The sequence below is a fragment of the Chiloscyllium plagiosum genome, chromosome 13 (assembly GCF_004010195.1).
Source record: "Chiloscyllium plagiosum isolate BGI_BamShark_2017 chromosome 13, ASM401019v2, whole genome shotgun sequence".
Classification (NCBI taxonomy): domain Eukaryota; kingdom Metazoa; phylum Chordata; class Chondrichthyes; order Orectolobiformes; family Hemiscylliidae; genus Chiloscyllium; species Chiloscyllium plagiosum.
In genome coordinates this window covers 74,189,081-74,202,299 of record NC_057722.1, presented here as the reverse complement: position 1 = coordinate 74,202,299, position 13,219 = coordinate 74,189,081, and the positions used below count along the sequence as shown (strand labels likewise).

General features: G+C 43.5%; 1 protein-coding gene across 8 annotated transcripts in view; it reads left to right on the top strand.

Annotated features, from left to right (window-relative positions):
• Positions 1-13,219, top strand: part of LOC122556191 (mediator of RNA polymerase II transcription subunit 12-like protein) — a 609,874-nt gene that overhangs the window by 512,151 nt on the left and 84,504 nt on the right. For all 8 annotated transcript variants that reach the window (XM_043702730.1, XM_043702729.1, XM_043702725.1 and 5 more), the window contains 3 exons: positions 1,488-1,597; positions 2,241-2,376; positions 11,120-11,281. In XM_043702730.1, the coding sequence (XP_043558665.1) occupies positions 1,488-1,597; positions 2,241-2,376; positions 11,120-11,281 (408 nt within the window). The remainder of the gene's footprint in view (positions 1-1,487; positions 1,598-2,240; positions 2,377-11,119; positions 11,282-13,219) is intronic.

The following is a 13,219-nucleotide window of genomic DNA, read 5'->3' as shown; positions in this document are numbered from 1 at the left end:
GCATATGGTTTTAATCTTGGGCAGGAAAACGAGCACTATTTTTAATCAAGATGACATGATGATATCAGACACAAACTTCATGATCAATTTTTGTCACTATATGGTAGGGGGAGGGGAAAGATTTTGTTTTCTGAGTGCTCCTGGAGGCAGTAATGTCTTTTGAATGGTCAATAGAAATGGTTAAAACTGTGTGGTTGCTGGGTTTTGGCTATTGTGAGCATAACGGTGGGCAAAAATGTAATGCTAAACCACACCTTTCGAAAAGTTCCTTGTAGCAGTGCTGTGAAATCAGGGCATAAATGCAACCAGCCCGAGTACCCAACATTATGACTGATATAAAGTGAGTTTCATTTAAATGTTGTAAAACCGGGCTTTCCATGCCTTCAGAAGTGTGCATTTTAAACAATGTTCCCTGATATCAATCTCTCCAAAAGGAAAAGTTCTTCTGCTGACATTGAGGGGGTCCCTGTTTTGACCCATCATTATCTCTGTTGCTGGAGTTACAGGACAGGTGACAATGTGAAGCAAACTTGTAAACTGGCACTAATAGCCCAGTCTCTCTCTCTCTCTCTCTCTCTCTCTCTCTCTCAGGCCACTGTTGGAAAAGGGTTTGAAAGAAATTGGATTGAGCGACTTGGGGTGGTCTTCTTGAATGTGGGGCTGTGGTGAAGTATGTAGGTGATTATATCTGGCCCAAGGACGTTGGAAGGCATAGGTGGAAGCGATGATTCTGGAGGCAGGAGGCTCAATTCCAGCCTTGGACGACTGTCTGTGTGGTGTTTGCACATTCTCCCCGTGTCTGTGTGGGCTCCCTCTGGGTGCTCCAGTTTCCTCCCACTGTCCAAAGATGTGCAGGTTAGGTGGATTGGCCGTGGTAAATTATTATTAATTCACGGGATGAGGTCATCACTGGCTGGACCAGAATTTTTGCCCATCCCTAATTGTCTAGAGGGCAGCTAAGAGTCGAGAATTGTGGGTCTGGAGTCACATGTCGGTCAGAGAAGGGAAGGTTGGCAGTTTCCTTCCCTGAAGGACTTGCCCATTATCCAGTAATGTGGAACCAAGGTGGATTAGCCATGGGACATATGAATAGGGTAGGGGTTGGTTCTGGGTGGGATGTTCTTCTGAGGGTCAGTGTAGACTCAATGGGCTGAATGGCCTGCTTCCGTACCATAGGGATTCTTTGGTTCTATGCTTCTGTGGTTGTTTGTTTCCAAGCACTGATCCTGGTGAATGTGGGAAAAGAAACATTGCTCTGTATTGAATGTTATGAGATGTTGAGAGAATTTCTCTACCCTATTCTGCTGATTCAACATTCTGAGCAAACATTCAAAACTGTTATAAAGATCTGACTTGGTCTGCTCAGCTCGCTCTTCACTTTGGAAAATATTACCATTTGTACAATAAATAGCCTTTATTGTCATTCTATTTAATTGTAAACAATGTATCATTCTTTTGGGGATAACTGTTTGGATGTGTCTTTCTAGGTTGGTGGGATGTTTGACACTGTCCAGCGCAGTACCCAGTGGACCACAGACTGGGCTCTACTGCTACTTCAGATAATTACCTCAGGAACTGTCGATGTGCAGACTAACAAGTAATTTCTTTTTTATTAATAATGAATCAAAAGATTGTATTAAATAACTTATCAGAACTTTAATTTTTTTGAACAACCGTGAGATTGATTGCACAGCTGATTCAAACACTAAAAGTTTTGCTAAGTTTTTTTTATATGCTCACACCTTCATTGGCTTCTCAACCTGAATAAATTAGTGGACGTGGCATAGCTTTGTTGAAATGAGCACAGGTTCTGATTGACTAACATCATGTTTTCCAATCTTTGGCTCAGGTGTTTCAGCTGTTTCACATATTTCTGTTTTTCTCTTTGCTTTCCCCTCTCCGATTCCACCTGATTCGCTTCATTGTGAGGTATTGTGCGAGTCCTAGAAATTAGGCCCACAAAGACACAAATTATAAGCAAAAGTGGGCCATTTGTTCCCTCGAATCTGCTCCATCATTATATGGATGATCTATTTGTGTTTCAAGTCCTACATTCCCAGCTTATGTTGGCATGTATCATCGATGACAGTGAACAAAATCCAAAGGCACTGTCAGTTCTTCCATCAAGTGGAATAATGCATGTGAGCTTTTGTCTAATGCTCTGTAAGGATTACCTAGTTTCTATTGTAGGTGCAGTCCAGTTAAAGTTGGGCGTTGACTTTCCTCATTGTCTTTCCCAGTGAACTCTTCACCACCGTGCTGGACATGTTAGGGGTTTTGATCAATGGGAGCCTGGCATCAGATCTATCCAGTACCTCCCAGGGAGGATCTGAAGAAAACAAGCGCGCCTACATGAACCTAGTGAAGAAATTAAAGGTGAGTCAGACACCCAATTCTTAACCCGCAAACCAAAATGTTAGAAATTGGAAGCAAAATCAGAAAATGCTGAGATACTCACAAGAACAGGCAGTACATGTATAATGAGAAACCAACTTACCATTTCAGGTCATCGATGATCCATCAGAATAGCTGGGTTCTTGTGTTTCGTTTAATACTTTGGGTTATCTAATTTCAAAGGTTTCCATCATTCTTTACTGGATGACTTGATATTCAATGTTACATATAACAATTTACACACCTTTCTGCTAAACCACTGCCCCCAATATCTTGGTAGTTTTCACAATAAAGTTAAGAACATCCTGCCGTGGAATCCATTGTGAAACATTCTGCTGCTAAGGTGAGTGTCCTCAGAAGACCAGGAAGTCTAATTACCAGAAGTCCTTACATCAGTCAGATGCTGCTTATTGTTGCTGAGGGAGGTTGATCGGCAGGTGCTCATATATTTCCAACAAGCCAGGGCAGGGAATGTCGTGTGAAATGATTGTTATAATATTTTAATGGCGTTTAAATGCAGCTGATGCATGATGTGTAAACAGACAGACCCCAGAGTGCAAGCAGGTTCTATCCTTGAGTCCATTCACAAGTCGATTTGTACACGGGATTATATTTGTAAGTACAATGAAACATTCATATGTCAGATCATAAAATTACACCCCTGTATGGGATCGCTTTTTAAGAGTGAGCATTTGTAACTCCGACATTTCTAAATCAGGATCCAATTTAAATTTTTTATATAAGGCGGCTTCTGGTCAATAAACTAAGCAGTCTTAAACTCACTCAGCCCATTTAGTGAATGCCAGTACAACTTTTATGCACTATTTCAATTTGTCCTTCATTGGGTTACCAATTTGTATTCTGCATTCTAGCACTTCAGAGAACCATAACATTTCCTTCTAGTTCTTGACTGAATATGAACAAACCAAATTTTGACATCCTTAGCTTCCGACTGACTGGTGGCATAAATGTGATACTTCATGGTGCAGACCTGCAGCTCTGTTGGCGAATTATATCACGCTATCTTAACCATGTAAAAAGTGGCGGTGTAGTGGTTATGTCACTGTATTAGTAATCCAGAAATCCACATTCTGGAGATGTGGGTTTGAATCCAGCCATGGCAGATGGTGAAATCTGAATTCAGTAAGTATCTGGAATGAAATGCTTGCTAATCACAGCCAATCACTGTTGGTTACCATTAAAATAAATGTGCTTTCCATATGGGGGAGGTGGTATTATCACAGGACTGTAACTACGGAGACCCAGATAGTGTTCCAGGGACCAAGGTTCGAATCCCACCCTGGCAGATGGTGGAATTCTATAGTAAAAAGAAAGTCTGGAATTAAAAGTCTAATGATGTCGATTGTCAGGAAAACACCCATCTGCTTCACTAATGCCCTTTTGGGAAGGAAACAGCCATCCTTACCTGTTCTGGCCTACATGTGACTCCAGACCCACAGCAGTGTGGTTGACTGCCCTCTGCGGTGGACAATAAATGTTGGCCGAGCCAATGATTTTTTTTGTAGAAGTGCTAGCCTATGTATTGTGATCTGTTCCTTTCCTGCATTCTTCTGCCTGCATAGTGACATTTGAGGAAGGGAGAAGGTTCACTAAGCGAGATTTGGCTGTCTTTTTGTCAGCATGCTCCAATTGAGGAAGTACTTAACTAGTACATACTGTACTTGCACTCATTGGAACATGAGGCAATTTGACTTCCAAGCACAAACCACAATCCTGGATGGCTCATGAACATGATGCATTCAGAGCAAGTCAGGCGCCATAGGAATCTGTCCTTACGAGTTTGTGTAACAAATTCTTGGCAAGGTGTCACGGATGGTGGCATGCTGCATTTTTGCCAGTAGCTGGGTGCAAAGAGAAAGCAAATAGAATATTCCCCAAAAGGGAAGGGAGCATGAAAATAGTTCAGTCTTGCTAAAGCTACACAAAGTAGTAATAAGATCACAGTTGGACCACTGTAAACAGTGTTGATCCCCTTATGCAAGGAAAGATCTAGTGGCATTGGATGCAGTCCAGAGAAGATACACTAGGCTGGACCTGATGTTTCTTTTTATTTGACCCATTTTTCTAATAAAACTGTTCAGAGAGGTTATTAGCAAAGGAAAAATGAACAAAGTATCCCACTCGTTGCAGCTACTGTGTTCTTGGACTGGCTAATTCCTCTATGTTCGTGTTCACATTGTTTGCAAAGCTAGAATTTGCGCTGTCTTCCCCCAGCCCTGTCCCTTTACTCCTCCTTATACCATCCATTCTTGATTTCATATTGACAGCATTCAGCCGATGTTAAACTTAAATCTCCTGATCTCTGAGAAGTTGCAGTGACTTCCAGAGTATTGCACAATAGACCGTAGTTTTCATTTTTAGCATAGAAGGTTAAAATGGAAAAGTATTTTTTTTGCCTGAAGGTATATAGTTCAGTCCCAATGGCTAATTTTATTTTCATTCATGGGATGAGGGCAATACTAACCAAGCCAGCATTTATTGCCCAGAGGGCAGTTGAGAGTCAACCACATTGCTGAGGGTCTGGAGTTACATGAAGGCCAGGCCAGATAAGGATGGCAGTTTCCTCCCCTAAAGGGCATTGGTGAACCTGATGGCTTTTTCCAACAATCAACACCGGTTTCACAGTCAGCATTAGACTCTTACTTCCAGATATTACTGAGCTCAAATTACACCATCTGCTGTGACAGGGTTTGAACCCTGGTACCTGGGACGTTACCCGGGTCTCTGGATTAATAGCTTAGCAATAATACCACTAGGCCATTGCTTCCCAATTGCAGGCATCGTGATGCCAGTACCATTCTCTCCACTCAGCTGGCAAAACCTGGCAGCTGAGATCCTGCAGGGAATGAGCAGTGCCATACAACACAAGAAGAGAGTTATTGGCACCAGCAGCAAAGGGGGAATCTACATCCTTTCGTCTCCATCTCTCCACTTACTTTTAATTGCTCCAGTGCCATTTCTCAGTGTCTTGCTTGCCCAGATGCATGTTCACTGCAAGCGTGTCTTTTTTATTCACTCATGAGACATGACCATTGGCTGTGTGGGCCAGTGTGTGTCTGTAGGCAGGTCACACAAAGTGGGTCGAATCAGCTCTCTCACATCCGTCACCAGTAACGGAAATGCTTATTTTAAAATGGAGTTCCAATGTGTCCCATAACATGAGTGACACGGTGGCTCAGTGGTTGGCACTGCTGCCTCTCAGCACCAGGGACCTGGTTTCGATTCCAGCCTTGGGCGACAGTGTGGAGTTTGTACTTTCTCCTGGTATCTGCTTGGGTGTTTCTGTTTTTTTTAGATTAGATTACTTACAATGTGGAAACAGGCCCTTCGGCCCAACAAGTCCACACCGACCCTCCGAAGCACAATCCACCCAGACCCATTCCATATGTTTACCCCTTCACCTAACACTACAGACAATTTAGCATGGTCAATTCACCTAACCTGCACATCTTTGTGACTGTGGGAGGAAACCGGAGCATCCAGAGGACACCCACGCTGACACGGGGAGAATGTGCAAACTCCACACAGTCAGTCACCTGAGGCGGTAATTGAACCCGGGTCTCTGATGCTGTGAGGCAGCAGTGCTAACCACCGTGCCACCCACAGTCCAAAGATTAAGTGGATTGGCTATGCTAAATTGCCCATAGTGTCCAGCGATATGCAGGCTAGGTGGATTAGCCATGGGAAATGCGGGGTGACAAGGATAGGTGCGGGGCTGAAAGTGGGTGGAATGCTCCTTGCAGGGTCAGTGCAGACTCAATGGGCCAAATGGCCTCTTTCCACACTGTAGGGATTGTGTGATTTCAAGATGGTGCAAATGAAACTAAGAGAGAGGAAACAGCTGTGTTAAGTTCCAGCAATACCGTGCATGCTTCATACAATTTAAGTAGTCCCCAGAGCTATTTGCGTGCCATAGATGGTTGTCTGGTATACAGAGAAGATTTGGGGGCTGTAAGCTTTAGTAAAAATACATTTAAATTCATGATATTTGATTGAATTTAGAAAGGATTTTTATACATTGATCTCCACAGCAAAGCAAGTAGCTCTCTCCCAGCCTCTGCTTTTGACTGACTGTCAAAACACATGTGAGATACCTTCCTCTGCATTTTCAGTGGAGATATTTAAAATAAAGCGGTGGATGCTTGTGTTAAGTGGAATACAGACTGGAACTTTATGCAAATACAACAAGTATTAATGTGTTATACTCTTCTGTGTCTGAGTTCTGTATGTGTCAGCAACGTGTCAGGCTATGCATTAGTATTATATGGAAAAAGAAAACCCCAAAGAACTGCAGATGCTGGAAATCAGAAACAAAAAGAGAATCGCTCGATAAAGACAACAGGTCTGGCAGCATCTTTGGGGAGAAAGCAGAGTTAACATTTCTGGTCCAGTGACCCTTCTTCAGAACTGATTGTGGCTCGGAAAAGATTGGTATTTATACTAAAGAAGGGGTGGAGGGGGCTGGAGAAAACTATAGGTGAAGAGAGAGAGAGAAACAGTTGGGTAGACAAAGAAGTGGTTAAAGGTCAGCATGGGAGAGCGAATAGCAGTTAATCATAGAATCCCTACAGTACAGAAACAGGAGGTTCGGCACTGACCCTCCGAAGAGCATCCCACCCAGCCCTATCCCTGTAACCCTGTATTTCCCATGACCGTCCACCCAGACGGCACACTATGGGCTATTTAACATGGCTGATCCATTTAGCCTGCACATTGTGGGAGGGAAATCAGAGCACCCAGAGTAAACCCACACAGACACAGGGAAAATGTGCAAACTCTACACAGTCGCCGGAGGCTGGAACCAAAGCTGAGTGGCTGGCACTGTGAGGCAGCAGTACTAACCACTGAGCCATCATGCCACCATTAATGGGAATCATGCCACCATTAATGGCTGACAATGGGTTGTTTGTGGTAGTAGCCCATGTGACAACAAGGTCTGGTGTCTGGGGGTTGGGGTATGGACATAGGAGTAGGTGCTCAGGCCCTAAAATAATTGAACTCAATATTGAGTCCAGAAGGCTGTAAGGTTCTCAAGCTGAGAACGAGATGGTGTTTTTCCAGCTTTGCTGAAGCACTGCAGCAAGCCCAAGACAAAGATGTTGGCCATGGGGCATGGTGGGATGTTGAAGTGGTAGGCACCTGGAAGCTCAGGGTTCATTGTTGTGGACAGAGCAAAGGTGTCCTGTGGAGCAGTCACCCAGTCGGCGTCATGTTTCCCCAGTGCAGATGAGACCACATTGTGAGCAGCAAATACAGTAGACTGGATTGAGTGAAGTGCAGGTAAATCACCTGGGACAGTGTGTCACCCTGGGAGGAGGGAGGAAATAAACAGGGAGGTGTTACATCTTCTGCGATTGCACCTCAATCTGGAATGTTTGCATTGTTTGATTCCTAGATCGTAAATACTCCTGTGTCTCTAAACTCTACAATCTTGTGGCTTCATTCTTTAAGTAGATAATTGCAATTTCAAGAATGCATTACCCTCTCCAAATAAGATCAGAACAGATGTCAAAACGAAAACAACAAGATATTCCAAATAATTATCTTTCTATTTACCTTTTGCTTCTTAGCTATTTGTTCACATGGTATCTCAAATCGGACAGGCATTTCTTGGAGTCTAATGATGTCATAATCATGAAGCTAGGTCCTCTCCTTTGAGAATCCACCTCCCCCATCCCCTCATCCTTACCCTCCACCCTGATGCCCCCTGCTCCCACGCCCACCCCCAGCCAATCTTAAGGGGCCAGCGCATGGACCAATATACATTATTTTCCCAGCCTCTGGGCCCTCCCATTATGTTGAACACGACTCCTGACATTGCTGTTATCAATTCCGACAGGAAAACGTGCCATCATTTCAATCCATTACTGAACTTCACCCTTTGACTTCTGAAGCCAGATGACTAATCCAACCCAGATACGAGGAGCATGAAAGCCTTCAATTTTAAGTCGATGTTAACTTACTGAATGTAAAGTAGTTGGCCAACATGGGTGGACTTTCCAATAAGGACAAACATTCCACAAAATTGGCACGAGAAATGCACCGTACTCCAGCCAAATTTAAGAGAGGAACATTTAGAGGTGTATTGGACACCAGTTGGAGATTAGCATTGAAAGCATTTTGGACGGCTCCATGGTACCTGATCTAATTGTAGCTGCATAAACATGCATTATCTGGGTATGGCTCTTCCAGATGTGTGTTTGACTGCAAGACCAAGTGTACAGCCCAGTAGTTTCCAGTTTTTCTACCTTGAACTTTTAACTTTTTTCTTCGGTTGCATATTTTAAACAGTTGCATAATGGAACCACTGCAGTTAGAAGTGTATGTGCTGTTCTTTCTCTTGGTAACACTCTGATAAGCCATTCAACTGAGGGAGTGTGTAATAGATTTACACCTCAGCTGCTACTGATTCCTTCTCTGGTACCGGAGTCTTGCTGCATAGTCTGGAAGGACTTCTTCCACATAACTGTCTTCAAGCATAAAGGTGTTTTATCAAAGCTTAGAACAAAGAACAATACAACACAGAACAGGCCCTTCAGCCCTCGATATTGCGCCGACCTGTGAACAAGTCGAAGCCTATCCACCTACACTACCCCATCGTCATCCATGTGCTTATCCAAGGATTGTTTAAATCTCCCTAATGTGGCTGAGTTAACTACATTGGCTTCACTAAACATTACTAAGAGGAGAGAAGAAGGCAAAGCTTGTCGTATGTACTTTTCAAGACTTAGACACAAGAATCAGACTCAAAAGATAGAGCATCAGTTTCTACAACATGAGGAGAACTTGCTGATTTCTTTTTGGGGGGGGCGGTCACTAATGTGGAGTTACCCCGAAAACTGTCAACTGTCCATTTTATTTCTCAGACCAAGCAGTCAGACTGTGACTGGTCTGAGAGTTTCCATGGGAATGCAGCAGATTTCAGCAATCTCAATGAGCCTTTCACTCAGCCATGGTTCATGTTTCAGGTCGCTTTGAGCAACTTTTCCACTCTATTAGCACTGCCTGACCTGCCAGGAATATCTGGCATGTTTGGATCTTATTCCCATTAAGTGTGTTATGTATTTAGGGCATCACAAATTACGTTTAGCCAAGGTGCATTTTTTGCAAGGACATAAATGTGGAGGGTCTTTTCACTTCAACAACTTTTCTGTCAATTTGGTAGCACTGCTGTCCATAGCTCATGAACTGAAGGGACCCATGACTGACCGGTGAGAAGCAAAAGACCAGAGAGGACAAGAGGAAGATTGATGAAGGAGTTTATGCTGCACCGTCCTCTGTGGATCATGTAAAAAAAACTATTCAGGGATCAGGGTCTGTAGCTGCAAGATTGTCATTACACAGGCACACAACATTCTGTATTGTCAGTCACTTCCACAAGCAATTTGTGTCTCTTAGTTTTATGGGAGTCTACTCACTCTGCCTGCCATCCATTTATTAGCGTAACCCAGGTCTTTACCACAATACGTGCCAGTAATCTGTATTCCTATCTTTGTTGTTATGTGCTCCTTCAGTCTGTCCAATAGAATTTGCACGAGCTCTGGTATGAATCAATAAGCTGCTTTATTTGATAAAGTTGTGAAAGCACACAGGAAAGAGCACATCCCTGGGGCACAGTACATAGAGAGCCTCCCTCTGAGCTAGAAGGCCCAGATTCAAGTCCTGCTCCAGGACTTCATGCCCAATGAAGGAGTGTTCACAACATGATCAAGCAGGTTAATTGTCAACCTCCGATCGTCCTAACACATACCAATGGCAAGCAGTGAGCACGGGAGACCTTTCTGGCCAGCCACTTGATGAAACGAAGTTTGGAGCTTTAACCCTGACTATCTAGTCCTCCAGACTACAGTATGTTTGTGAGAGAGCAGCTTAGCACAACAACACAGACTCCCAAAATAATCTGTCGCACCATGACCACAGAGAAACTGTTATGATTGAAGCCCACTAATTTCAATGAGTTTGACTTATTGGAAGTTATCAGATAAAAAGCATGCTTTGCTGTTCTGTCTTGGTGAACTATCTTGCTTGTGGTTTGAGAATTATCTCACTTCTTTGCATTTGCTGATGTTCAGAAACCAACCCATGGGTGTTGACCTGCAGCCCAGGTAAAAACGTCATCTTTCCTCCCCGTTCTGTTTTTCACTCAGCATTCAGTTCAACTGACAACCTCTTCCAACTGAAGGCAGAACCTTCAAGCTAACCTGACTGTGATGTGTGCTGAATTCGGAAGCATAAAGTTGGAAGAATGTGAATGTTTACCAGAATGTTATGTTGCCTTCAGTTTGGTTTCAAACGCCATATTTGAATCTTCATTCCCATCTCTCAGTCTTGCTGTCCTGAAAGTTTACAGTAAGGGCTAAGTCTACCTTAAGAGATCCAAGGTCTCCCAAAAGTGATATCCTGATATTAGCTCATCACCCTCTGAGAACTAGAAGCCATCATAAGTAGGATGCAATTCATATGTCTCACTTCACATAACTGCTCAGTCCATAACTTTAAACGGGGTGTGGTGTGGACGCCAGGTTAAGATGGAGAATTTTTAATAATTTTTTTTCTTCAATTGTAGCTTTGTCCATAGAGAGTAGCGGCACTGTTGAACCAGCTACTCCCTTCTCTATTAGTTCTATGAAGTATCTTTTCCAATGGATTGGTGCACTATGGGATTTAACATGATTGTCTCTATTTTGATTTCTTTTTCTGTCAGAAAGAACTTGGTGACAAACATTCCGAGAGCATCGACAAAGTACGTCAGCTACTGCCACTACCAAAGCAAACCTGTGACGTCATTACTTGTGAGCCAATGGGATCGTTGATTGACACAAAGGGCAACAAAATTGCAGGATTTGATTCTATTGACAAAAAACAGGCAGGTATTGTGTGACCAGAGTGAAGCTGTCAGCTTGTTTCAAAGTTATGCTACTGTTTCTTGCATTTTCTTAAGGCATTGGTTCTCTATCATTTTCACTGAAGAACATCTCTTCCAATGGAGTAATATTTAAGAACCACCCCATCTGAATGGTAATGGCATAAAACAGTCATGATGTGAAAGTACTGCATGTGTGGGGCCTTAGTGGTATTATTGCTGGACTGTTAATCCAGGGACAAAAAGTGTGGCGCTGGAAAAGCACAGCAGGGTCAGGCAGCGTCCGAGAAGCAGGAGAGTTAACGTTTCGGACATAAGCCCTTCATCAGGAATTCTGAAACGTCAACTCTCCTGCTCCTCGAATGCTTCCTGGCCTGCTGCGCTTTTCCAGTGCCACACTTTTCAACTCTGATCTCCAGCATCTGCAGTTCTCACTTTCTGTTAATCCAGGGACACGTGTAATGTTTGGGGGGACCCAGATTCAAATCAAGCCACAGCAGATGATGGAATTGGAATTCATTAAAAATCTGGAATTATTCATCTAACGATGACATTGAATCCGGGTAAACACCCATCTTGTTCACTAATGTCCTTTAGGGAAGGAAACTGCCATCCTTACCTGGTCTGGCCTAGATGTGACTCCAGACCCACAGCAATGTGGTTGACATTTAACTAGGGATGGTAATTAATGCTGGCCCAGCCAGCATTGCCCACACACTGTGAATGAGTAAATAAATAAAAATAAATACACATTTAATGTTTCTTCTTTTGAGTAAACAGGTAGTTTCTTACAAATATTAGGGAGAGGGGTGTGCCTACTTCTTACTGCTGGGCCATCTGCAGCAGATTGAGAGGCCCAAGTGGTTATTTTACCCTTCATGGTGCACAGCGAGAGCCAAAGCAAAGGAGAACATGAAGGTAGAAGGGAGAGATTGGGGCATTGGGAAAACCCACTATGGTGAGGGCAGAAGCATGTAGAGAACAGGAGCCTAGAGAAAGTATAAACTGAGAAAAAATAGAAAAAGATAGAGAGAGAGTGAGTGGGAAGTAGATGCCTTTATTCATGGCTTGCTCACTAATCGTTGACGTTAGTTCGCTGTGATCTTGACCCTCTTTTCTGGCCCCATGGAGAGACCGTACAGGCCTCCCATGGCGGATTGCAGTTTGAGAACCAATGATTTAAGAGTTATTTCTGATTGAATAGAATCTCTACTTTGAAACCTCTCAGATTACACTATAGTTTTTCAAAGAGCAGAAGATCTTTTTCCCCCAGTGACCAGGCCAACACTCATCCATTAATCAGTACCTCTGGAACAGATAAAGTCATAGAGTCATAGAGATGTACAGCATGGAAACAGACCCTTCGGTCCAACCTGTCCATGCCGACCAGATATCCCAACCCAATCTAGTCCCACCCGACAGCACCTGGCTGATATCTCTCCAAACCCTTCCTATTCATATACCCATCCAAATGCCTCTTAAATGTTGTAATTGTACCTGCCTCCACCACTACTTCTGGCAGCTGATTCCATACACGCACCATCCTCTGTGTGAAAAAGTTGCCCCGTAGATCTCTTTTATATCTTTCCCCTCTCACCCTAAACCTATGCCCTCTAGTTCTGGACTCCCCAATCACAGGGAAAAGACTTTGTCTATTTATCCTATCCATGCCCCTCATAATTTTGTAAACCTCTATAAGGTCACTCCTCAGCCTCCGATGCTCCAGGGAAAACAGCCCCAGCCTGTTCAGCCTTTCCCTATAGCTCAAATCCTCCAACCCTGGCAACGTCCTTGTAAATCTTTTCTGAACCCTTTCAAGTTTCACAACATCTTTCCGATAGGAAGGAGACCAGAATTGCACGCAATATTCCAACAGTGGCCTAACCAATGTCCTGTACAGCCGCAACATGACCTCCCAACTCCTGTACTCACTACTCTGAC